The sequence below is a fragment of the Echiichthys vipera genome (genome assembly GCF_963691815.1).
Source record: "Echiichthys vipera genome assembly, chromosome: 18".
NCBI lineage: Eukaryota > Metazoa > Chordata > Actinopteri > Perciformes > Trachinidae > Echiichthys > Echiichthys vipera.
In genome coordinates this window covers 8,147,137-8,173,565 of record NC_139843.1, presented here as the reverse complement: position 1 = coordinate 8,173,565, position 26,429 = coordinate 8,147,137, and the positions used below count along the sequence as shown (strand labels likewise).

The 26,429-nt window shown below is 40.8% G+C and overlaps 1 protein-coding gene across 2 annotated transcripts in view; it reads left to right on the top strand.

Moving 5' to 3' along the window:
- Positions 1-699: 699 nt before the first annotated feature.
- ppm1bb (protein phosphatase, Mg2+/Mn2+ dependent, 1Bb) overlaps positions 700-26,429 on the top strand; it is a 28,696-nt gene continuing 2,966 nt past the window's right edge. The window contains exons 1-6 of one of the 2 annotated variants that reach the window (XM_083932945.1): positions 700-1,075; positions 13,695-14,537; positions 19,457-19,574; positions 20,146-20,257; positions 20,799-20,856; positions 24,170-24,920. In XM_083932945.1, the coding sequence (XP_083789071.1) occupies positions 13,707-14,537; positions 19,457-19,574; positions 20,146-20,257; positions 20,799-20,856; positions 24,170-24,472 (1,422 nt within the window). In that variant the 5' untranslated portion in view covers positions 700-1,075; positions 13,695-13,706 and the 3' untranslated portion in view covers positions 24,473-24,920. Of the gene's footprint in view, positions 1,076-13,694; positions 14,538-19,456; positions 19,575-20,145; positions 20,258-20,798; positions 20,857-24,169; positions 24,921-26,429 lie in introns of those variants that run through there. The other variant, XM_083932946.1, reaches the window with a different exon arrangement.

Genomic DNA, 26,429 nt, shown 5'->3' with positions numbered 1-26,429 from the left:
TTATTTTATTAATTTAAACATTTATTTATGTATTCATGTCAATATTTATTTATTATTTTATTTATGTAAACATTTATTCATGCACTTATGCATTTATTTCGGCAATTATTTATTCATTGATTTATTTCAGCATTTATTTATTTATTTGAACATTTATTCATGCATTTATTTATTATTGATTCTTTTATTTATTTAAACATTTATTTGTGCATGTATGTATTTATTTCAGCATTTATTAATTATTGTATTTATATAAAACATTTATTCGTGCATGAATGTATTTATTTCAGCATTTATTTATTATTTTATTTATTTAAACATGTATTCATGCAAATATGTATTCATCACAGAATATATTCATTTATTCCTGTATTTATTTATTCAAGTATATTTATTTATTTAGTTATTGAGACAGACTTAAGTCATGTTTAGTCCTCCCTACCGAGCTGTTCTGCAACTATTTGCGTCACATGATGTTTGTGAGAATTTGCAAATAAAGTTGTGTGGGGGAAAAAAACAAAAAAAAACAGATCCATTGCGTCATAGAACTTCGGGAACAGACCAATGAGAGTGCCGCTTTGGACAGGGGGCAGAGCTAAGTGACAGACGCAGCAGCCAATCAACGGACGTTTCGCCTTCGCCGTTGTAACCAATCACCGAGCATATGCCAAAAATAACACCTCCTCTTGTTCAGCACCCCAAAGTCGAAGGATAGCTCTTGGCCTTTTCAATTGAAGATAGATTTAGTCAGTGTTGTATAATATAACCAATTCTTAGTATCCATATTTGTGAAAGGGAACGATCGGAATAGTCTTCATTTTTAATGTGAGAGACAGAAAACTGGCGTCAAACATGCGTAAAAATCAACGCTGTCCAAGAAGCAGGGAACCACCGAGAAAGGACTTATCGCCGCTCATCTGATCAGCCAAATCTCGATTATATTTTGTCAAATATAAGGAAACATCACGTAGCTAGCTCGTAGATAGCTTAGGTTACCGACATATTATCTTCACACAAAAAGCAGAATCCAGCAAGATAATCAAGATTGGATCTACATTCGCGACAGCAGGAAAACGTAAGTAGCATGTGCGCTAACATCATTAGCTTGAGTTTGACAAGCTGGAGCAATAACAACGGCAGCTAACTGTTAAGTTAACATTAGCACGTCGGCTAACGTTAGCTCCTATCAACACACTTAGCAAAACTAGGCCTTTCCGCGGAGGGAACCGTGTTAAGTGGTAATGGAGGTTCGGCATGTGGTCAGCGGATTGGTATTTAACACAGAAACACAGTCAAGTCGATTCATGCAACGTAAATAATGTGTAAATTGTGTGACCGTTGTCAAAATAAACCCTGACCCCCGTCGTCATGGGAAGTTTCAAAGTAACTCGGCTAACAACGTTAGCAAGCAAATTCTGAATGAAGCACATTTAAAAAGTAATGTTAAACAGTCAAACGACAGCGTTGGCCTCCAGTGTTTAGTCTGGTCCCAGGCGAGCTAATAATGTAGCATGGGCTACACTAGCTCTGTAACCAAGCTAATGACAGTTTAGCGGACTTTATCATGTTGTTGTCAACGTTTAGCTGTGAAAGAAAGAAAGGAAGCATGTTGTTGTCTGTGTTTTATTACACAAGAACATCGGGTATAAGTGTGATCATTATTTAGGGTACATACAGAAATGTATCTAGCATAGCTACTATTTAGATTAGCTACTATCCACATTAACCTAAACCTAAGTATAACTATCTAAAAACAACGTCAATGCTTAGGAAAGACAGAAAGATAGAAAGAAAGCATGCCTGTATTAGTCCTGTTTGGGAATATTCACTTTCCATTCATTCATCACTTTTCACATTATTATTTTTCATGATAAACACACACACACACACACACACACACACATATGCACACACACACACACACACACACACATGCCAAAAATACACACATGCACAACAGTTCCTATAGATATGCATTAATGTCCTATATGGACTGAGCTTCTACTGCCACCCCTATGTGATATTAGCATGGCAGTGTAATGGGTGTTTCTAACAGAACAGCATATTTAAACATGCATTAACTATATATAATAAAAAGCTATGTAGCTATATTAATGTGCAGAGTCAATGTCAATATGTATCATAACAAAAATGCATGCAGTGCCAGTTGGACAGCTACTGTATGTTCTGTTGTGTATGCAGTGACCTTAGAGCAGGGGTCTTCAACGTGTCTTAGGCCAAGGACCACTTAGCTGAAAGAGAAATAAAGCAGGGACCCCCTACTACAAATACTGTATTAAAATGGGCCTAACAGCTAAGGTGGCCTAACTAGCTTTTTATGGTGCATGCAATACTAAGATATTACAATGATCATTATTAACATATTCATATATTCATACATCATATGTTCATTTTGTTTGTAAGGCACATTAAATCTGTGCATGGCTACCTCAGTGGCTACATTGCCTATAAACCGGTAAACCTATAGGTTGTATGAATGTATTTACTTATTTTTTCATTTTTTCAAATATATATTTGCTAATAATACGTTACCCTACGCTCTCTTAACGTGACGGCTCGGACCCTACACATATTGGCGGCTCGATTTCCATGTAAATATAGTCGATGCGCCTTGGCGGCACAGACGTGACTTGGGCAGAGGTGTCGATGACGTGAACAGTTGTGCCCACCAACACACTCAGCTCTGAGTTTTAAAAGCAGGAAACGGCTACAGCGACGAAATATCTACCGTCATGATGAGCAACTGTAAAGCCTGTGAATTATCAGATCATGGGGTTAACTTCTTCTGACGCACATGTTGTACGTCACTGTACGCCCAACTTTGTGTTTCACGTCACTTGTTTATGCCTATCCCCGAAAGTAGGAATATTACGCCTCGGTTTCATGTGATGCATTTTCTATAGCCAGCGAAATAAGCCAAACATAAAATGTAATCTAAACAGATACCAATTAAGGTTGTTAAGCACAAGCTAGTGAGGTGTTTTTAACCAGTCATGTATTACTGCGGCGACATCACTGCTCCTCCCATCACTTCACCCATTCTCTACTGCTAATTATTTACAGAAAATATATCATATTACTCTATAAACTTAGGTATAACTATAAATAGCAAAACTGCTTTTTTTTGATAATGCTAAGAAGTTATTGTGGAGCTGAGAAACTGTCAAAATAACAGTACAAGGATCTACGATAACGTGACTGAAACTCAAACTAAACATATTTAAATAAATAATAAGCTACAACAGTTATAGTTTACACTGTGGTCATTGTTTTACTTGTTAACTGGTCAAGTACGGAGCCAGTTGTACAGTTCAAAGTTTGTGAACACACCTCAGTTGACATGAACATAATGTAGCAGTTGACTGTGCGGCACCATCGATCGACTGATGGTACAATGACAATCCAACCGCTACGTCTTCATAACATTTTCTTTATATTGCATATATTTCAGGCCTTATTAGGGAGGGGCAGGTCCATAGGCACATGGCAGCAGAGTTTGCCCTGACCATAAATCTGGGCATTACATTGCAGTACAGACTTATTTGAGCACACCTCTTTTTATTCAGCTTATTGAACCTTGCATACCGTGCTCTACGTAGATATTTTACAATGGTGTGATCACCTAACTAAGTCACCCTGTGTGTCAACTCAGATCAGTAAACCTGTCTTGAGTATTTATTTGTATTTTTCCAATATTGCGATAGGAATTTCTGGAATTTTTCATGAAATTGGGGCTTATTCCCAGTTTAACTCAGTTTGAACAAGGGTTTCCCCTACGGTTTCATGAAAATGTCTACTCTGACTTTCCTTATTGATGAGCAGGCACCCTACGAACACTGTAACAAGTACTCCTCCAGCATCTGATGCATGTTTCCTGATTCCATGGCATATTTGTTAAGATTTTATGTTGAAAGTGAAGCTTTTGACATCCCATTTGAAGAGGTGTGTGTGTGTGAACAGACCAACTTTGCCATTTTATTACCCTTTTGTATGATCTTAGGTTATTAGGCCATTCTAGAAATGTGTCATCTATGCTAAGGCTAACGATAAATTAATTTTGTATTGTGCAGAGTTGAAATGTTGCCTAGCAGCCACCCTACTCACCTTCTCCAGTTTATCAGATAGCGATAAGGTGCACAGGTGACCAGAATATGACATCACTTGGTGTTGGGCTTGTGCCCTGCCAGACTGATACGGGAGGAGTTCAATAGCTGATAATCTTATCTGACTCAGCAGTCACTGTGTAAAGACTGAGGAGCAGATGAAACACAGTGTAAATGGGAGATTAAGATAGTCAACAAGCTTATTTTAGCGTCTGACAGATCTTAAAGGCCTTGGCTGTGTGAGTAAATCAGTTGGATTGCAGTTTTCTCGTTTGTTTATGCAGGTTATTCAGTAAGGGCAAGAAGTCATCATCATCATCATCAACATGAAGGCAGCTAACATTTACCATGTGCTGTTCTTGGAATATTAATGATTGCATTGGTGTATTAAGTTCTGTAGCTTCATACCGGTGTCATTTTATGTGTACACATTGGAAAAAATGTCCATTTGTGTTTGCATAAGCACCTCAAAAATGAAGATGCGATGGATTGTGTAGGGAAAGGCTGCAACAATTATCAATCAATCGAGTAGTTGATCGATAGAAAATTAATGGGCAACTATTTTGAAAGTTGTTTAATTGATTGAAGTATTTTCTACAAACCAAAATGTCAAGATTTTGAGATTTTTACTGTTTATATTTTTCTGTGTCGTTTCTATCATGTTGAAAAACCAGCGGCCGAAGTGCGTTACAGTAGAATCCCCTCATGTTTATTAGGCTGCACTTTAGGGGTGGGTGATATTTGATATTTGATATTTGAAGGATTCGAACTTGCTGACGATCTGCCAAAGCGCAGAGGTCGTAGTATCGCCTATAGGGCACATTCTATCTTTTGCTGTTCTATGCTCTGCACAGACGCATCAGGCTTTTTTTCCCTCGTCCAAATCACACTATTGGCTAGTCCGCCTCATGCACCGCCCTAAAGATAAAGCCGGACAACCAATCCGAGCAAACTACAGGCAGAGAGTAGAGGGACGTCATGGCTGAAAAAATCAAAACAAAACTACCAGTCTGTCCACACCTTTTCACAAGATGTGTGGAACAGGCTGTAAAATATGCGCCTAAAAAAACAACAACATAAATGTCCCGTGCAACCGCAGACTCCTAATGTTTTTAAGAAACGGGTGTCGTCACTTCACAGAGGCCGCCTTTCTGCCCAAACCTGCCCCACACACACAGTCACACAAGGTGCGCACATCAGATGGGTAACACAACAAACCTTTTCAACCACCTAAAAAGACAGCATCCTAAACTATCTGCTGAGATTGAAACGGCGAGGAGTCAGGCCACATCGCAGCCAGCAGAGGCAACGGGTAGCATTAGGCAGCTGTTTGTTAAATATACATTGGCACAAGTTGGCAAAATTGCACAAACAGATTCAAATCTGTTCAGAAAGGTTCTTTGGCCTAAGTGTTGTGTTATATATTTTCTCTTTTAGGGCTATATTTCTACATAGGGAAATACTTTGGTTGCACTGTAATTTGCAAAATAATTAAAAATGAATAACAAAACATGATAAAATCGTGATTTTACTGTAAACCATATGGCTCTCCCCTGCTACACTTTCACTCTTAGTTCCAAGAAGATTTTAGCAAACTGCCTTCATGGTTGTAGTTGAGCTGTGTTTCTTCTTGAATGGTGTGTCCAGATTCAGACGACTCAGAAATGTAGAAACTGTGTTTGAATGCCTCTAGAGTCAAAACAACAAACGGTTAAATTACTCAAATGACAAAAAATGAACCTACATTTTCTGATTCTGCTGCTCATATATGAGGTTTTGCTGATTTTCTGTGCTTTATGTTAATTCAAATTGGGGTTTGAAGTTTTAGTTAAGACAAAAAAAAAAACATTTGAAGACGTCAACTTGAGCATCTTTCACACAGCGTTCCCATTAACTTACTGGGATAACCTTTAAGGCACAGCTAGGGATTTAAAAAAATTCACATACGCACCACATTCAGGAACATTTCCGTCTTGTGCCTTTTTCACACAGGCAATGTCAGAACAGATGGGGCAAGGGACCGCACAACAGGTGGTGGTAATGCAGTACTTATGGATGACAACCAGTCACCATAAAACTCAACAGAAGAAGACGTGTACTGTACATGCTTATCATTTTCAGGAACATAGCGGTTAGAGGAGCTGTATTTGTCCGGTCCCAATGTTCTTTTATATACTATTCCCCCGCAAAAGCATTGGTGTAAGTTCTAAACTGTAAACAAGTAGTGGATTAAAATACGTCTTCAGCGGAGTCTTGTGTTTGTTTGATCGCTCCATGTGAAACTTTTCGTCAGAAGACAAAACCGTTTAAGTGCTTGTCCCTGCAATGTTACTACTTCCATTCACAACACAGCCATAACAGCCTTATCCCTGAAATGTGACTTGGTTTTGAAGTGGGAAAATTGGTAGGCAATGTTCCTGAATTTTTCAGGCATAGACTGCATCTGTAAAAGGGTCTTTAGACTCTCGGACCTTGTGGTGGGCCCTTTACACACAGTCATCGTCTAAGAATGGAAGTAATCATTAGTTTTAGCCCTTCTTGCCTCTCCCGTTATGTGGTACCACCGTGGTACTAAGTGAGACTCCCGAAGTCTGACGTGGTACTACCACGTCAGACTTCGGGAGTCTCACTTAGTTGAGCTTGAAAGTGTTGGTTTCCACGTTGTTCCCTTCAAGGATTGCCAAGATTTACCAACTAGTTTCAAAAAACACCAACACACATGTCAAGTGTCCCTTTTTATCTCAAAGCTTTATGTTTTAGAGTGTTCTGTCATCTCATACTCATAACGTGAAAATCCTATTGGCTGTCAAAGGAAGAAAATGCATGTGGGCGAATGGTAAGGAGAGATTTCCATTGACTGGTATAATCCAGGAGTTGTATGTTCAACCTTGGAAGCAGATTAGCGCTCAAAGGGGAGATGAAGAAACAGAGGGTCAATAAGTGTCGAAGTGCTGCATGTTAGATCTGTGCACCTTTTGTTCTGTGTGTAATAAAAGAAACGTAAAATGGGCGGCAAGGTCAGAGTTTAGGTTGAACTGGTTTCAGCAGTTAAGATAAAAAGATAGAGTTGAATGTCTAACACTAATGTTTTTCAGGTTTGTGAATAGACACAATAGGAAGGTGTGGCTTTAGAAGTCCTTATTGTTACACAGGGGACCAATTACACAACATGAGCTGTATCCCAATTCAGTATTGCCTGCTCCAAAGTCCGTATTTCAAGACCGAATATGTCCCAACAGTTCGACAAGGCTGTCCCATTCCAAAGGCTTTTCCAAATGCGGCTGTGAAATGTGACCCGGTGTATCCTCTGCAGCCTTTGCTCACTATCCTACAATCCACTCTGGGTTTCTTTAGTTTAATGGCGCATTCATGTGTCCTCCTCACCTCCATAAATATCTGGAAATATGACATGATCGTGTCATGTTTATGTCCATCACATGTGCTGGATATGTTGATAATCACAGACTGTTGCAGAAAATCGTTATGGATACATTATGTTGTGGGGAAATGTTACAACTCATACGGTGTCGACTAGAATTCAACTTCCTTGCGGGAGTCATCCCAAAGGGATCAATAAAGCGAAGTCTAAGAAGTCTAAGTCTAAGACTCCAGTATCATGGAACTCTTTTTGGTGGTTGTTTCAAGGCAACATCTGGTTGATCCATTTGAGCAATGTTGAGCTAACAAGTTGAGAAGAGCTACCCGTATGCTTAAATAATAAGGTCTCTCAGTCTAATTTCAGGAGGAGACGCAGGTTCAGCCAAGTCTTTGGGGAATGGAATTGAAAAGAACTAGTCTGATATTATGTACTGCTTTTGTCTTAAACAGTCTGATGTGAAAGTGATTTGTGCTATGTGGAGTAGCTAACTAGGAAGCTAGCTAGGAATTACTTGCTGGCTTATCAAACTCAATGATTGCCTGTGTAGTTCCAAACTAGGAGGGCGGTGTGGCTGCATTGCTCAGTCTTTAGTGGTGCATGGCCCGTCTTTTGTTGTCATGTGACTGAAACAGTGATAATGGAGATTTGGGAATGTAAAATATAGTTGTGGCTTTTACTATACACCCCTCTCTGTTTGTTGTTGAAGCAGATGATGACGGCGCAGCCTAGAAAAGACATTCAGCTGTCTCTTAAAACAGGATTGGGAATTTTGTTTAACACTTTAGTGGATTATGACCTTTGACACTTGATGAATTTTACAACTTGACCTGCTGGACATATGTCTTGTTGATAAGTGTCAAACACAGGTATCATGAGAGGTGCCACCTCAGCAATGTAATGGTTGCTTGTCTTGTTTACTTCCACTCACAATGTCGACACTGAGGCTGTGTTCAGTTGGCATATATCAAGCAATTACACAGAGAATGGCTGTTGAAATTTAGACTAGAATGTGTTTACTTAAGGATGGCGTATTAGTGTAATTATAACAGGATATTGGTAACTGACATGCTGCTAGGTCGGGGAGCAGTGGCACTTGTGCATAGTGTCAAATACATGGCACTCCTGCAGTTTATGTTCTGTAGAAAGATTTAGGTTCTCAATTCCCATCCGTAGTGTCATTATTAACTTGTGATTACTGTTATTGATTAACAGTTGTCCGTTACTTTGTATAGAGGAATCCGGCGAAGTACCGGAAGTGAACAAGCCGCCATTGCTGCGGTGGCGTCTATCTCCATCCCTTATGCGGGCGATTGAATGGGGGCTGTCATTATAAATGAACCTTTTCTACAACCATCACAAACCTTTACCCCTAACTCAGCTACTTGACATTTACATTGTGGTCATTAGGATGCCCTAATTAACGTTAGCTAGCTAAGCAGTGTTAGCCTAGCTGTCATTACTTTTACACTGATTTAAGCTAGGCAGCTGCATGCTATTCATAGTGAGTTTGACGAGTGTGAACCAAAACTTTGCGCTGTTGGGAACAAAGTCCCCTCTGTTAATATTGCACGCCCAGGGAATCAATGTAGACCGTACCTCAGACAGGGGCATTCTTCACGAGGTTAAGGTTTGTGTAGTTGTAGCTACACTTCTTCCCGACTTCCTAGAGATCGTTGTCAAAAGTAATGCTGCATAAAAAGAACAGGTAAAATTAGAACAGGTACACTTATTATGACAGCTCCCATTCAAGCGTGCGCATACTGGAGGGAGACGCCACCGCGGTAATGGCAGTGCTGCTAGATGGCGAAAACGGCTCGCCGGATTCGTCTATAAGATGTCCTGGTCAGGTTGGTGTTGTTACCTACCTAAGCCCCGCCTATAAGAGCTCTTATTGGCTCAGTTGTTTTTCAGCCACGGAAACTATTCACGAAAGCAACACCAAGTTGATCATAATGCTCGATACAATTTGAGACATAGGTGTCAAATCAAAGGTCTGGAATAATGGCATTATCTAAGGTCTTTATTTTAAAAAAAATACAATCGTATAAAAATAAATAACACGCAAAGCTGTTGTATCCCCAATCATCACATTGTCTGGGGAGTCAGGCATGAACCCACAAGGTGAGTCTCAGTGTTTTGCAACATGTGTATTGATGTGTACACAAAGATAGTCCTGGAAGCTGTATGTTAACCTCGCTTCCAGGATAGCATTAACCGTTTTATGCGAGTGTGCCTGCTCTCAGAGCAGCACTCGGGCTCTCTGCAGCATTATGTAATCCCCGACCTTCCACTTCCCTCTTCGTAGCCAGTGGTTTTTGGCAGACATGTGCGTCTTAGCATGAGGGGGTGTTGGTTTCGACCTGTGGTTACAGCACGAGTGACAGCAGTTTTGAGGGGGTTAAGTGGTTGAGAGTTCCTGGTTTCAGTCTGATGTCTCAATGGAGATATTTTCTGGGGGTTTCTGTACGTGTGTGTGTGTGTGTGTGTGTGTGTGTGTTAGCCAGCAGTCTATTGTGTTATTGTCAGCCAGAAAAATCTCATAGTATCTGTATTTGTTCTTGCAGTCTGCATGTCTCCTTTCAGGGTCTGGCTGCTGCGACTGCTTTAAAGGATGGATGATGCAACTCCCCCTTCCTCTCTCTACCAGGCGGCTCAGTGTGCGTGTGTGTCTTATAGAGCGAGAGAGAGAGAGAGAGAGACATAGAGAGGGGGATGTCGCTGAATGAAGCTTAGCCTGGATGTTTGCCCTGCAGGGTGGGTGGTTGCTAGGCGATGGCAGTGTGTTTGTTTTATTTTTAGAGAGAATCACTGCTGGTGAACATAACAGATTTCTCTTTCTTTCACACACACACACAGGTGAACGGACTGTCTTAGCATACATGGAGATATAGGCGTGTGTCTGTGTCGGTAGCTGATGGTGAGAGCTTGGTAGAGAGAGAATCCTGTTGATACAATCGCGCAGCAGAGAAGCAATAGAAATGTGAATGGCTCGGCCCACTGCCCCACCCCATGGGCATGAAATCTAAACCGGCCTGGCGTATTTATAGAGCGTCTTTTTCTCACATATAGACTATGACACTGCACACATGCGCAGAGCAGACACAAACACACACATACACGTTCCTCTGAAACCAGCTGTAGTCACTCCTTGCATGTACCAGCCTTTTTTGGGCACATGCCTGTCATGCCGTGTGTGCGCTCATGTGGGAGGCAACGCACCACAGGAAATCAATATGTAAAAAAAAAAAAAAAGTAGACATGCTGAAGGCACTTTAATTTTTTTTTTTTTATAGCTTTTTATTGATTTCAAGATCTCATGAATGCTACACCGGCCAAGCAATATATAATGTAAGTAGCTCCATACCGGAGCAGCTGCTGACATTTAGGTCAGAATTGATTGGGATGATGGGAAATATAGTGCGGGTCAAAAATGCCAAAGATACGTCACGAGGTGCTACCACTGTCCTCAGATATAGTGCTAGTAAATAAACAAAAATGTCTCACACAATGACCAAAATAAACATTAAAGAAAATAGAAGCATTGGACTTTTTAGTGCCTCGTCTCAAATTTCCTTCTGAACCTCCAGTCGGGCTTTTTAGGGCTGACACTGGTTTTGAGACAGATTACTTCTTATTATCAGGGTTCGTACCGACGCTGGAACACACTTGAATTTTAGTGTGGTGTTTTCAAGGTTTGAAAAGTGTATGGATTTTCAATTTAGTGCTTGAAACTGCTAGAAATGTTAAGTCATACGTGATATGACAAAGAGAATAGAACATCTGCATATTTGAGAGACTAAAAACAGCATTTTCTGACATTTTTGCATGAAAAATAACTTTTATAACGATTAACGCGATCAAAATAGTTGGTGATTATATTTCTGTGGCGATTATGTGTTCTTCCCTTTCATTTGTAGTATATCTTAAAAAAAAACTGTCTCAAAACATAATGTTGGTTGTTTACAGGACAATAAAACTCATTTAATGTGAACAAGTGCAATAATAAGCATAGTGAATAGTGAGTATTGTCCTGTATACAAATATGTAGTTTACCACAGCTGTAAGATGCTGGAAAAGCATGAAAATGCACCTTGAAATGCTTGAAAAGTGCTTGAATTTGACTTTGGACAAGGTATAGTATAGTGTTATTATACATTTAACAAACATTCCCACATCAGAGAAAGTGTTGAAGAGTTAGGCTTACTATGTTTTTTTCCAGGTTGCATTCTTCTGCACTTTCAGTAGCAATTCATACATTTTTCTTTTACTCAGCAACCAAATCCTTCAATTTTACCTCTTTATCGTGAAACCTGTAACCATTTAGTCCTTATCCACAATGCAAGGCACTGCGTTGGTCAATCAAATACGTGCAGGTGCACATTCCTGGTAGAGTACTTCATTCTTTGTAATTTAAATGCTGTATATTTCTTCAGTTTATCTCGCCACTGTCTCAATGAAAGATAAAACCACTGCAGTCAGGATGAACTTTCCGGTGCAGTCAAATTCCTCCTCATAAACCACCGTGTGTTTGGCGCCTTACAAGCCTGCAAACTCATCGATCTTTTACTAAAACCTAACTCCCTGGGTTATTTTCTTAGCAGTACCTGAACCAACACAGCCCCATGAATTGATCTAACGCACTATTTTGACTCAGAACGGCCGCTTACTAGCCAAAGATGCTGCCAGCCTGGCTGCACTGAGATCAGTTCATGGTCAGAGAGAGCGTATAGAAGTCAGATTGGACAAAGTTTGAGTAGAGGCAAAGGCCGACAAACTGCCTTCTCATTCAGCTCTTTGCAGATAAGTTTCCAGGCCCTGGCGATTCAGTAATGTCACACTTTATTTTGCCAACAAGTTAACAGATAGTATTAGTTGCCTTGTGTTCAGAGTGATACAGTGTGTGCTAAGTGTGCTCAAAGAAGATTTACTGCTGCAGTGTAATCCTCAGATCTGTGGTTCCTCCTCTGCTATCTTTGTCTTGTTGTCAGGATCTCTGGCTCTCACCATCCACTGAGTAATTAAAAGCACTCTATTCACCGTATGAAGCAGCCTACTGAACTACTGACACCCAAAAACTGATGATCTACACAGGGATTTATTGTCCGAAGTATGATGTTATAAAATCTCGTGTGATCTGACAAAATGAGTCAGTTCTAATTGAATTAAAATGCTGAGCGATGGGAAAAATAGTCAATCAAATCCTGGATTTTGTCATAAACATACAAAATCAAGTTAACCACAGTATTTTGGTAACACCACCCTTTCTTTTCAGAGTTTATTTCTACAGTCACAGTAACTAATGGCAGTAACTTAAGTACATTTTTTTTAAATAAATGTTAGTAAGAATTGATATTACCTGTATTCTAATTATTGTAGGTATATGTTTGCGAGTTTAAAATTTGATTACAATATATTGACTGATGAACCCTTTTTTTTAACATAAAATAAACAGATTCAAACAATGTGATACTTGCCCCTTAGAGTTTATTTTTAAATAACTGTGATGCATACTTAGTAGAGCTTTGATTCTCAGTGCCAACCCAAATGGGCCCGACCTGAAGGGTTTGGGCCAGGGTTGGGCTGTACTTTCTCATAATTCCCTCTGGCTTGAATTGGGTCGGGTTTGTACAAATTTCCCTCTTCTTCTTTTATTTATTATTATCATTTTAAATGCTGACCTTATAGCCTGTGTAATGTCACGAATAATGCATGGGCTACGATGTGTGTGACTGCCATCCTCTGGATAAAAAATGTGGTGGACTTTCGTGTTTTTAATCGGGCTCGGGCCCTAAACTGCTGCCACGGTTCGGCCCGAAACTATGCAAGTTCATGTAGGGTTGGGTCTGATTTTTTTGGGCCAGATCAGAGCTCTAATACTAAGAGTGTTTTTTAAAAATTTGCGGTGGACAAACTGTAGTCTTGACACTGTTTCTAAATGACCTTAAACCTAGTTAGATTGTCTGTACTGCAGTTTCTTGTTACTTATAGACACTGGTCTGTAAAAGGATATTACTGTCATAGCTCTAGCTTTAATTCTGTATACAGTATTAGAGGTTATATTTATGGTACAGTAGTGCATTAGGATAAAAGTGGCTGACTTGTTGAGGGATAAATTATATTTAAATTATATTCTGTGTTTTTGTTTGTGATGGTGTAATCGTAATTCTATATTTCTCTCTTCTCTTCCTCAGCTATAGGCAGCAATGGGTGCATTCCTGGACAAGCCGAAGACGGAGAAGCATAGTGCCCACGGCGAGGGCAACGGGCTGCGCTATGGCCTGAGCTCCATGCAGGGCTGGCGGGTGGAGATGGAGGACGCCCACACAGCTGTGGTGGGCCTCCCCCATGGACTCACCGACTGGTCCTTCTTTGCTGTCTACGATGGCCATGCAGGCTCCCGGGTGGCCAACTACTGCTCCGGCCACTTGCTGGAACACATCTTGTCAGGAGGGGCCGAGTTCAGTTCAGGATCCGGCTCCGTGGAGGGCGTGAAGGACGGCATCCGCTCGGGCTTCCTGAACATTGACGAGTACATGCGCAGCTTCTCTGACCTGCGGCAGGGCCTGGACCGCAGCGGATCAACGGCCGTGTGCGTGCTGCTCAGCCCGACCCACCTCTACTTCATTAACTGCGGCGACTCGCGGGCCGTGCTGAGTCGAGACACCAAGGTGGGCTTCTCCACCCAGGACCACAAGCCCTGCAACCCCCGTGAAAAGGAGCGCATCCAGAACGCTGGCGGCTCAGTCATGATCCAGAGGGTAAACGGCTCCCTGGCTGTGTCCCGGGCCCTCGGGGACTACGACTACAAATGTGTGGATGGTAAGGGCCCCACGGAGCAGCTGGTGAGCCCTGAGCCCGAGGTGTGTGTGTTGGAGCGGGCGGCCGAAGGAGACGAGTTTGTGGTGCTGGCGTGTGACGGAATCTGGGATGTCATGTCCAACGAGGAGCTGTGTGAGTTTGTCCGCTCACGACTCCTGGTATGTGACGACCTGGAGAAGGTCTGTAACTCAGTGGTGGACACCTGTCTGCACAAGGTAAGCTTTAATTTTTTTACTTTTTCAGCTTTAATTTTACAGTTTTAGTACACGTTTGTTTTGTTTGGCAGATTACTGTGAAAGGGCTCATACTGTTTTTTAAAAAAAGACGATATTCTGGTGATACGGATTTGAATTTGCCTTGTCATCGTGGTTACTGTGACACAAATAAATGGCTTTCACTAATGTATTGATGGTATTGATCGCTAATATTTACATGGTGGTTATGAGGTTTTAGCATTCAGATTAGGGCTGGGCATTATGACCATATTGACAAAACAATATAATAGTCTATTGTCTGTATTTTTCTATAGTGTTTCTATCGTGATGTCAGTAAACCAGCAGCTGAACTGCATTATGGCAATATACATGTAATTTGGACGAAAGTTCTTAATAAAATTAGCAAATACTCATATATCCTCTGAATTTATCAAGTATTTAATTTACACAGGAGTGTACAAAAATAAGCTTTATCATGTGCTTATTTAATACAAGTTATTTATTTATTGAATTCCTAGAAAACATGCTACTGTATATAATGATATTTATTGTTATCGAGATATGCAACAACCTATATTGGGATAGAAGACGTTGGCCATATCGCCCTGTCCTATGTCATATATCTCTCCTGCTCAGCAAATGCATTTCTCATCAGTCTCAACTTCATTCTTAGAATTAGGAACAAAAAGAAAAGTTTTCTCACTATATAAATATACTAAATAATATCTCAATGTACTGAAATAAATTATAGTAAAGGTCGTCACAAGATAACAAAATGATCTAATGTTTGTTTAAAACTCAGTTCATTTAAATACGATGATGAATTCTTGCTTTCAATTCTGTCCCTGTCCATTGGCTCTCAGCTATCGATCCGAGAAAAGCAAGAATCACTGTTTTTCTTTCTCAGCTGAACTCCTCCACCACTCCACATCTTGGACTTTTGCCTTCCATGTATCACCTATTTTGTGTCTCGAGTACTCCAAGAACCAACAAGTGCACAGCAGCCTAGTTATTTTTACCTTACTGGATGGGTTATCTCAAGTAACAGCCACACACTGTCATAAATCTCCTCTGCTGCCACTGCCTTTTGTGATGTATGTGACACTGTACACTCGCCCCGACCACAGTGACTTTTACATGCTAATGACAAGGTGACTATCCATTGGTTTGAGGCCAAAGCTCTAATTTGTCTGTAAATGTCCTATAAATGCCAATTTATTTGCTGCCTGAGGTCGTGCTGAGAGATTCATTTATCAACAGATAAGTTGGAAAACATTTGGATAATTAATTAATTGTCCATTTTTAAGCACAATGCCAAATAATTGCAGAGTATAACTTGCCTGTTAGGATGTTTTTTTCTGCTCACACTATCCGTTCGTACCTTGCCCAGGCAGGATTCACGGCTAAAGTGAAGTTTGTTTGACCAATGTGAGTGCAACTGTTCTGTGCTTAGGCAAGGTACATTTCCTGGCTGCAGCCTGGTTGAGAGAGGTGGACTTTGGCACGGGTGGATTTCACATGTACATTATGGCAGGAACAATTAATCGAGTAACTCAAGTTACTCGATTACAAAAACTCATCGCAGCAAAATCTCTGCCTTGATGATTCGTTTAATTCTTATCTCGCGCCTTATGCGGATTGTTCAGGGCAGGGATCATTGTTCCAAACGGACCGTTTTTGCGGATGCACATCACTACATCCGGAGAAGACAGAGGATCATTTCACACTTAAAAAAGAACTGTTAACTAGAACTGTTACGTCACAACAGCACGACATCGATGGTTCAGCATCTAAGCCCAAAGCAGCCGGTTGTTAACGCCACTTCACCGAGCGCCGCTGTTCCGGTTTAAGGAGGGCGGTTGAAGTGACGGACAAACAGGAAGAGAATGCGGAACGTTAGCTGTCCTTGTGAATGTCTCTATGTTTAGTTTTTCATTATAATGTTAAACATAATGTCACCTACCTGATCAGTCTTTATAGTTTTGTTTGAGGAAATGTGTCAGTGGCGTTTTGTATGTTGCTTGTTGTTACAGTAAACAGAAAAGAGAGCGAGTCGCTCTTTCTGATAATATCTATCTCCATATATACTTAATTTTCTAAATTATCTATTTATCTTTGAAACCTCCAAACACGTGTGTCACGTAGAATCTTATGCACCGCTTTGAGTTGTTTAAATAGTAAACTTTCACAAACTATGCATGGTAAATTGCGGTCTCTCTCTCTCTCCCCCCTCAAGCAAACACACACAGACACACACACACACACGCACACACACGCACACACATGCACACACACACACACACACCCCTGTTAGGTTACCACACAAAATATATTTTTCGCAAAATAACGCAAATTATAATACTTTTTTACGTAAAATGATGTATATTTTTTAGCTGCAGCCCTAATGTACATGCATGCGCATACACTTAGGTCCTGAGACTATTTATATGCGTCTGTTCCCGGACATCTAAAAGGATGCTGCCGAAGGGTTTGATGCGGAGGTGCGTGTTTATTGCAGATTTTGTCAGGTGACACTGAGGGGTGATGACGTATAAGCAAAAAGCAATCGTGCTGCGGTCAGATCTTTTGAGGTAATGTGAGTGCAGGCAGGGCCGGGGTCGTGGGGGATGAGGGGGAGAGGACAATCACGCTAAAGCACGGCACATATCATCTGGGCCAAGTGTGAGTAGACCCTCATGTGATTATAAATGAAAGATTTCTGACTGTTGGTCTTACAAAACGAGACATTTGAAGGAGTCACCTTGTGCTCTGGGAAAATGCGATGGACATTGTTCACTGTTTTCTGATGTATAATAGAGGATTCATCTATTAATCCAGCAGGCATTGTTTGCCATAAAGATGCGGAGCTTTCTTGTAAATACATAAATGGAACAAAAGTTCTGTTCACATTCATGTTACTGGGTATAATTCCTTCTTTATGAAGCATTTGTAAAGCTGTTTTTTTCTTTTCTTTGGAGGCAGTTTTCTCTCTGCTTTTATTTTGCTTACACATTGTTGCATATCTTTGCTGTTACTGCCTTTGTGAACCAGTAGAATAATGTGAAACCATTGGCAGAACTGCGTATTGTGTCAACATGCTTGATACAATAGTATTGTATACAACACTATATATAACATAACAACCCCTATTGACAATTCAGAAGTATTATATACAATACTATTGTCCTGCCAATAGAAGTATACAATAAATGCACGATGATACAATGTTACAACACACATATTTCCTTTTTTGTGGAAAACTTACAGAAAATGCTGTTTTCAGCCTCTCAAATATGGAGATTTCCTGATTTTCTCCATTTTACATTACTCTAAACTGAGTATCTTTGGGTTGTGGACTGACAAAACAAGACATCACTCTGGACTTTGAGGAACTGAAACGGATCAAACAATGAATCAATTCATCTTCAAAAAAAATGAGCAGAGCAATCGATAAAGAAAGTTATCATTAGTTGCAGCCCTGGTCACAATTTTATTTTTCAACTGTATGTCCTGGCCGGTATATTTCTTGTTCACACTATAAAAATGTAATTTTACCAAAAAAAGTCTATTTATGTTCTGGATTTTATATCGGCTGATACATCAGATGTTTTAAAAACCCTCAAATATCCATACCCATATCAGTCAGGCTGTAGTTCAAGCTGCTATCATCATTCAGCACTTTAAGATCCACAATCCTCTGAACTGGAAAACTGTTGAAATATAAAAAACAGCGTGATAACGTTGCTGGGTTATAGTCTTTTTTTTTTTCAGCTGCAAATTTATACAAATTCATTCATTCATTCATCTTCAACCGCTTATCCCGGGGTCAGGGTCGTGGGGGGCTGGAGCCGATCCCAGCTGACATCGGGCGTGAGGCGGGGTACACCCTAGACAGGACGCCAGTCTATCACAGGGCACATAGAGACGAACAGAGACAGACAACCACTCACACCTACGGGTGATTTTAGAGTCATTAATTGACCTAACACGTGCACGTCTTTGGACTGTGGGAGGAAACCGGAGAACCCGGAGAAAACCCACGCAGACACGGGGAGAACATGCAAACTCTACACAGATGGGCCCAGGCCGGGATGCGAACCTGGAACCTTCTCGCTGTGAGGCGCCAGTGCTAACCACTACACCTAGAGCTGGATTTAGAAAAAAAAAAGATTTTCCGATTTAAATTGATCTTCATTTGAATGATCAGAGATTCAACAAAAAGTCAAATCAATCTTTTCTTGGCATCATATGAAATATAAGACAGAAGCCATCTCTTGATACCAACCCTGCCATGTTGGCTTTTCATAAGAGGGTTGAATAATGCTTCAAAGTTAGGCTACGATTTTCTCACCTCTAAGACATCTGAATGAAAATGTCACTTAATACTCACTCGCTGTAGAGTCTGTAGAGTAGCATGCTATTGTTTTGACCGCTGTAGTGTGTTCCTGTCAAAAGGCACATTCATGCGACAGCTTTGGGGTCAACTCCTAATGTAAACATTCATATTTTTATTACTTCCTTGTGCGATGTTCATCATTTGTTCTTTGAGAATCTCTTTCAAATAAAGCAAACGTGGTTTTGTAACTGAAATATCCAGAAATGAATCGAATCAGAAATATATTCAGGAGCTTGTGAATCTGAATTGAACGGATTAGGAAGTCAGTTGTGATACCCAGCCGTACTTGTAATCAGCGTTTAATGAGTGTTGTTTTTCTTTTTGTCTTGTTTTTGAAAGTAAAAGAAATGTCTGATGACTATTTTCCTCATATTAACATTGACAAGAAAAGCCCCGAATTAGTGTGAACAAGGAACTGATTTTATGGGTGGTGATACTGTACAATAACGACGACTAAACATACCATGTTTCCTACATATATTTAAGTGTCCTCTTTTTTTTTTTTTTTATCCGCGTCCTGCAGGGGAGCAGGGACAATATGAGTGTGGTGGTGGTGTGTTTACCCGGAGCTCCCAAGATCTCAGAGGAGGCTGTGAAGAAAGAAGAGGAACTGGATAAGTACCTGGAGACCCGTGTTGAGGGTCAGCACTCGCAAAACACATACACAAAACACACACACACACACGCACACGCACACGCACGCAGACGCACACACACACACACACACACACACACACACAGACACACAGGCACACACACAGACACACAGACACAATATAATTGACTGTTTTTCTACTGTTTATCGCTGGTTGAGAAAGCTGTATTTGAGACTCGTGGTACATTATAATCAAAGTTGAACTGTTCAGTGATATTTCAATGCACGCAGTGTTCTGGCCCAGCAGTCTTCGATGCCTTCTTCAAAACTATTTTTTTAAAAAGGTTAAGTGAAACAAGCGGCCACATACTGTGCTCAGTTTCTGTGTACATACCCAAGGCAAAATAAACATTCTTTAGGTCGTTCAAATATTTGAAATCAGCGTGCTACACAGTGGTGCTGCAAATGACAAGTAGTGGTGTATCTGATTTTTTTCCCACTACTATGGGTGATTTTCCTGTGCAGAGGAAGCTGGTGGTTGAATGCCTGTAATTCAGAGTATTAGATACTTGCCTCAGTATCCAATATAACCTGGTCCTGTTTGTGTTTGTGTGTAGAGCTACTGGGGAACTGTGGGGAGGCGGGAGTTCCTGACCTGGTGTCTGTCCTGAGGAGCATTGCCACAGAGAACATCCCCAACCTCCCACCTGGCGGAGGCCTGGCCAGCAAGTAAATACACAGCCTGGAACAACATTTAACTGCATTTTACACACAGAACATATTGTTAAATATGATCAGCCTTGCCTATCCACATATATATATTTTTTTTGTGGCTTAGAAACTTGTAAAAATCATAATTTAAATGATATTCCTTCCTAAAATGTGATTTTTTTCCTGATGTCTTATAGATGATATACAAGAAAATAGTCATGAAATTAACTGATAATGGAAAAACAACGTTAATTGCAACTCAGGTTACACACAGACCATTGTATCCGCCCCACCACGAGCCACACACGTGCACTTATAAACTTACAAACATGCGGATAACACTCCTCAAAACACTTAGGTGCACAAATTCATAAAGAGATTCTGTAGTCTCTTTATGCATGAATGGCGGATACTCAGATATTGACTTGGTTGCATTCTTAAGTCCATTAAAATATGAATCAATACACATTTGCGAAGAATGAACGGAGACAGTTTGTACTATACAGGGAGTTGTTCTCCTCTCTAAGCAGCGAGATGTGTGCTGTTTGTGTATTTGCAGACGGAGTGTGATCGAGGCGGTGTACAACAAGCTGAACCCTCACAGAGAAGAGGAAGGGGTGAGTTGATCACTATCTAAACCCCTCACCTCTCCAAACGCTCAACCCCCGCACTCCACATGTAAACACACACCAGCCCAGACAAGGACACTCCTTTGTGTGTATGCGAGTGAGAATGAACATGTGTGGAAAAAATGGCGGAGGATAGACGTAGCAGAATAACCTTGGCAAGCTCAGTGAAAAGTGAATTTGACTGCATTCAATACTGAAAAGCGTTGAAGCCCGGCGCGGCCATTTTTGATGCTGTATTTCTAAAATTAAAATAGTATACAGTGCACTTTATACAATAAGACCTCGATGTCTCCTGCTTCAGTGAGAAGTTCGTTCTGTGTGTGTGTGTGTACACCGGAGACAAGTTTCCACCTCACACTTGTGTAACTTATGTACACGTTTGTACACGTCTTAAACTCCGATTCAAGGTGAGCACAAAGAAACTTTCCCACTCGAGCAGATGAATGTGAAAACGTCTCGTGTAAAACTCTGTACATGAATCATTCTGCACCGTGAAGGTCAGAAAGCCCAAGTGAAGTAGTAATAAGAAGAACATATTTTTGAGTGCAGGGGGGGACTTTAAAGATAAAGTGAAATGTATTGTTCGGGGTGCTTTATAAAGAGTTGATAGCTGGAAAGAAGAGTAAGTAAAATGCGTCCAAATAGCAAAATAAAGTAACTTTTATTGCAGACTTTCGTTTTTAGAGGTATTGTGATCGACCCTCACTGCACATCAACTCTGTGTAAAGTCTCTGTTCCACTCTTGAGTTTTGTTCAACCGATAGGATAATATAAATCTACTTAACCCTCCGAATCCCAAGCAGTATCTGGGTGCGTTTTTAGCTCTTGTTACATTTTTTACTCACTGCGGGCTCAATTTTTACTGCAACATAAAGTCATTCTACTCTTTGGAAACACAAGAATCACAGACAGAAGTGAGGACAAATTAAAAATGTCTTTGTGCAGTATATCACACTTATAATGCTTACAAATGATTTGCTATACATTTTTACGACCTCTACTTACAACCTCTCTCGTCTACTCTGTGTAAAGTGTAAAGTGTAAACAGCCTGCAGTTCAGTCGGAGTTTCACTCAAGTGTTGTCACGTGACTGTTCACAGCTGAGTCAAACGTGGCCCCGCAGTTGCGCTGAGGAATGCAGAATTTAATGTTTTCTAGAGGATCAGGTTAATTCAAACTTATAATTTGGATGTATTTCATTTTAATAAAGTGATTTGAATGCAACAAAATTAAGTTAAATAACAGAATAATGCAAATTACACGTCAAGAATAACATGGACAAGTTGTAAAAAAAAAAACAAAAAAAAACTGACAGTCGAGGATAAATGTGGGGATGTAAGGCAAGACATCCAAGTTAGACAGAAGAGTAAAAAACAGTAAATAAATAATAATAATAATAGCAACAAAACATAAAAGATCAGTAAACACCAGCATATTACAAGGTGTGGTCAATGACCGCTCTATTTACATATAATCCACATTTACATATAATATTTACCATATAATCAGTTGTGTCCTATTTCAAGATTCAAGATTCAAGAAGCTTTATTTATCCCGAGGGAAATTATTGTGCAACAGTTTCAATACAAAGGTGGGAAAGGATCAGAGTAACAACAAGCATAAACATAAATCAAACCAAAATAAAGCTAACCTAAAATAAATCAAGCAATGAACTAAGTGTGACAGAGTGCAACAGACATCGTGGTTAAGCGTAGGTATATACAATAGACAACAATACGCGCTGTGCAGTTTAGCAGCAGATTGAAATGAAATAAGTACAAAATAATAAGTGAGAAGGAGCGATAATTGATAACAGTGTTAAAAATGTAGCAGCATTTCCTACAGAACTAAGTTACAGTAAAGTACAGTGAAGTGTAGCAGCATTTCCTACAGAACTAAGTGACAGTATGGCACAGTGGAGTGTAGCAGCATTTCATACTGAAGTAAGTTACAGTAAACCACAGTGAAATGTAGCAGCATGTCCTAAAGCACAGTAAGTGTAGCAAGAGGGAGCAACTGTTGCTGGCTGCCGCTTTACACAGCGCCGGAACCGGAAGAGCATGGAGTGATGTTTAAGAGAGAAATCTAATAAAGAAAGTCGACAGGAAAAAACCTCTTTGGATGAAATATCACTATTTCAAGATTAGCTTTGTTTATGTTTTGTGGCGGAGCAGTGTTTCGCTAAAGATGATGCATTCAAGTACGGTCGGGAAGTTGCAAATCTAATGGTAATGTCTGTTTTTTACAGTTTCAGGCTGTGACAAATTGTTCTATTTTGGTGTTTGTTAGTTTTTTTTCTTTCTTTAAAAGAAAACCTGCCTGTGGGTCAGGGGTTCAGAGGGTTATTTTCAGTTTTTAGGAAAACGATTCACATATGATCACACTACAAGCATCACAATCATGTCATGGTCATTCAGGGAAACTTGAATTAGAACAAGGCTGATGCTGGCAGTCTAAATCTCTTAACTACACTGAGTTGCTAACGAATTAATTAAGTTATACATTCTCAGACACATTTTTCTATTAATATTAAAAACAACAAAATTGAGGATTAAGTCAGTTCAGTCCCTATTGCTCTCCTGACGTGGTCATTTTGTTTTGATTATGTTTTTAGTGAAACTTCAGAAACAAGTGTATTTAAAACCCCCAGAAATCCTGTGAATTTATATCATAAATGCTCGGGACAAAATCATCTTCAGATGATAATTTCAGATGCTTAACACCGACACCGCCTGTTCGCCCTCAAATAGAATTCCAGCTTCAGAAGCAGGACTCAGCAAAAATGTCGTTCATATAAAACTCAAATGCCGTCAAGGAGAACCCGTCTCATACCTCATCTTGAACCTTACAAATGTCATTTTTATTCTAAGGAAGAGATCAGAGTCAGGATTCAAAAAGGTGTGAAGTGATGGTGGAGGTGCGTGTGCGTGTGCGTGTATACGTATGAGGACACATGAGTGTATACTTCATATTAATGTCAGTGGAGTGTTGACTTGCAGGCTCTCTTTTCTGGGCTGTGTGGGTGCTGACCAACCCTCTGCCCCCTCTCTGTTGCACCATACAGCGAATATCACAAAGGGTTGTTGGTTACAGGGTCAGAGGTAGCGTTTGCATGGGCTTGTCCGACCGGTCCAAGAATGTCTCTGACATCGTCACGCAAGTGTTTAGTAGATATCTGTGTGACAATGATGTGAGTATTGTGCCGCTGCTTGTTAGTGTATGTATGTATGTATGTATGTGTGTGTGTGTGTTTGACCATGGAGCGTGCCTGCAGAGTCTGACCCCTGGCGTGTCACCTCAGGCCTGTGCGGGGGGAGAGGAGGAGAGTGAGGAGGGAGGTGGCAGCACGGCGGCTCATCTGCTGGAGGCTCTGCGGCAGTTCCGCCTGCACCACCGGGGGCAGTACCACTCTGTGCTAGAGGAGTCCCTGGCCACCTATCACCTACGGGGGGAGAGCACCGCGGAGGGAGTGGGGGAGCACCGGAGGACCTCCGATGACGACGGCCAGCAGCAGCAGCCTGCCTCCCCTCCCTCTCCCCCCTCGCCCCCGCCCTCACCAGCCACTGCAGAGCCGGAGGCCAGTCAAGATGCGCCCGCCCCCTGAGTCCAATCCCTCCTCTGTCTGAGCACCCCGTCCGCATTACAACCCACCTGAGCTCTAGTCAGATGTGCTATGACCTCTCCTCCTCTTTCCTTCATCACAGAACTTGAATGAACACATCGGCCACTTCCAGCTCCATCATCCATTCATGAATATTTTAAGTTATGAAATGGGAAGAAAAAAAAAAAAGGCCCTTCTGTCTATTCAAGTTCTGTCTGGAGGCCACATATATACCTTCCTCCTAATGAGGACTCTTTCTTTTGTTTCCCCTGTCCTCTTACCACCTCAGCTTGGATTCCCAAACTTGCCAGCCACTTTTACAGCCTGAGCGCACAGACTGATGTTTACAGTAGAAAAGAATCAATAACAAATTATTATTACATGCAAAAGTGGCTGGTGAAGCAAAAATTAACCTTGCACTCAATGACCATTTACCAGTATTGGCTTATGGCTGATTCCCCTCTTGACCCCCCCACCCCCCACCCGTCTTCCCAGCCTCATCCCCCATCCTACACACACACACACACACACACACACACACACACACACACACACACACACACACACACACACACACCTGCTAACAGTGGACAAACTAACAACAGAATAAGCCCTCTGAACTGCAGCTGTTTTCAACACACTGCACCGTCTCCAGGCCAACTCCATCTACAGACTCAGAACACACTCTTTTGCGTTTATGTATGTATGTGTACGTGTGTGCATGAGTTTGAGTGACGGAGAAAGGGACCAATCATCACTACTGACGTATGTGTTTTTGGTAGTGGGTGTAACTCGATTGTTAGCCCATTTGTCAGTAAGTCCAGCGATGTCAGGTTGTTCAATCCAGTCTGGGTGCTGAAAAACTTGGCAGGTTAACGACAGAGGTACACCTGTGTAGGTGGACTGGCGGGTGTACACTTGTAGTTTTAACGGCATTTCATTTAAGTCATTCCCTCACCACATATCCCTAATTCCACATCACCACATTTTAGTACGCTTCCACACAGTGTTCCTGGTTGTTGTGATTCAGGTGGATGTAAACGTGTCAGTAACACTTGTGTACACTAGTACTAGGTGACTAAAGGCACCGTAAATGTGATGTGTGTTTTAAATAAAAAACATAAACAACTATAAGTCTATAGCCACACTAGCAATCCTGTAAAGCCATAATGCTCACTACACACCAGAAAACAAAATAGGATGAAAATCGGAGAGAAACCTTCAGTAGAAGGGAAAATGGCGGCAGCAGACGAAAAGTCATATTGTAAAGGGTTCATCATTTGTACAGTGTGCGTTGTTGTTGCTCTATATTGTGTGTGACGTGGGACAAATTTTGTATTAACTGTGTCCGCTTTGTCAGTTGGCTGTAAACTGTTAGCAAATGAGAGCTGAGGGATGGTTCCATTAAAAAGGAAACTCAGGGAAGTGGCTGTGCTCTACTCTTTTCGATGTATATTTGCCAAAAGAATCAGTAAGTCTGCATCAATGAGGTCTTTTTCCTTGTAAAATACTGTTTGTAACACTTCTAAAACAGCATAAATCTATTTTTCGTGCCCCCCAAGTGTGGACTGGCTCATTGGTGCCCCTTCTGGCTGTTGGGAGAAAAACACCCGCCACAACTCAGGGCAGTAATGAGCTCATTACGGTTTGCTTCGTCATGCCACACAAATGTGAGATTTATGTTTCATCAGAAGTCCTTTCAAACTGTATTTTTCACTTTTACAAGAGAAAAGACTTTGAGGTTGAAGACTAGCTGGTTAAATGACCATGTGCTTGTTAACAACTTGGATTTAAAATGCCATCAAAGACATGTTAGCTTGATAACGCTTGCTGTTGTACGGATGTCATTATTGGTAACATGCTATCTTTGGCATTCATCTGAAAGCACAGCTGAGATTAAAGAAATACTTCACTCTCAAAATGACCATTTGTAAACCAATTACTCCGGAGTGTGTTCTTT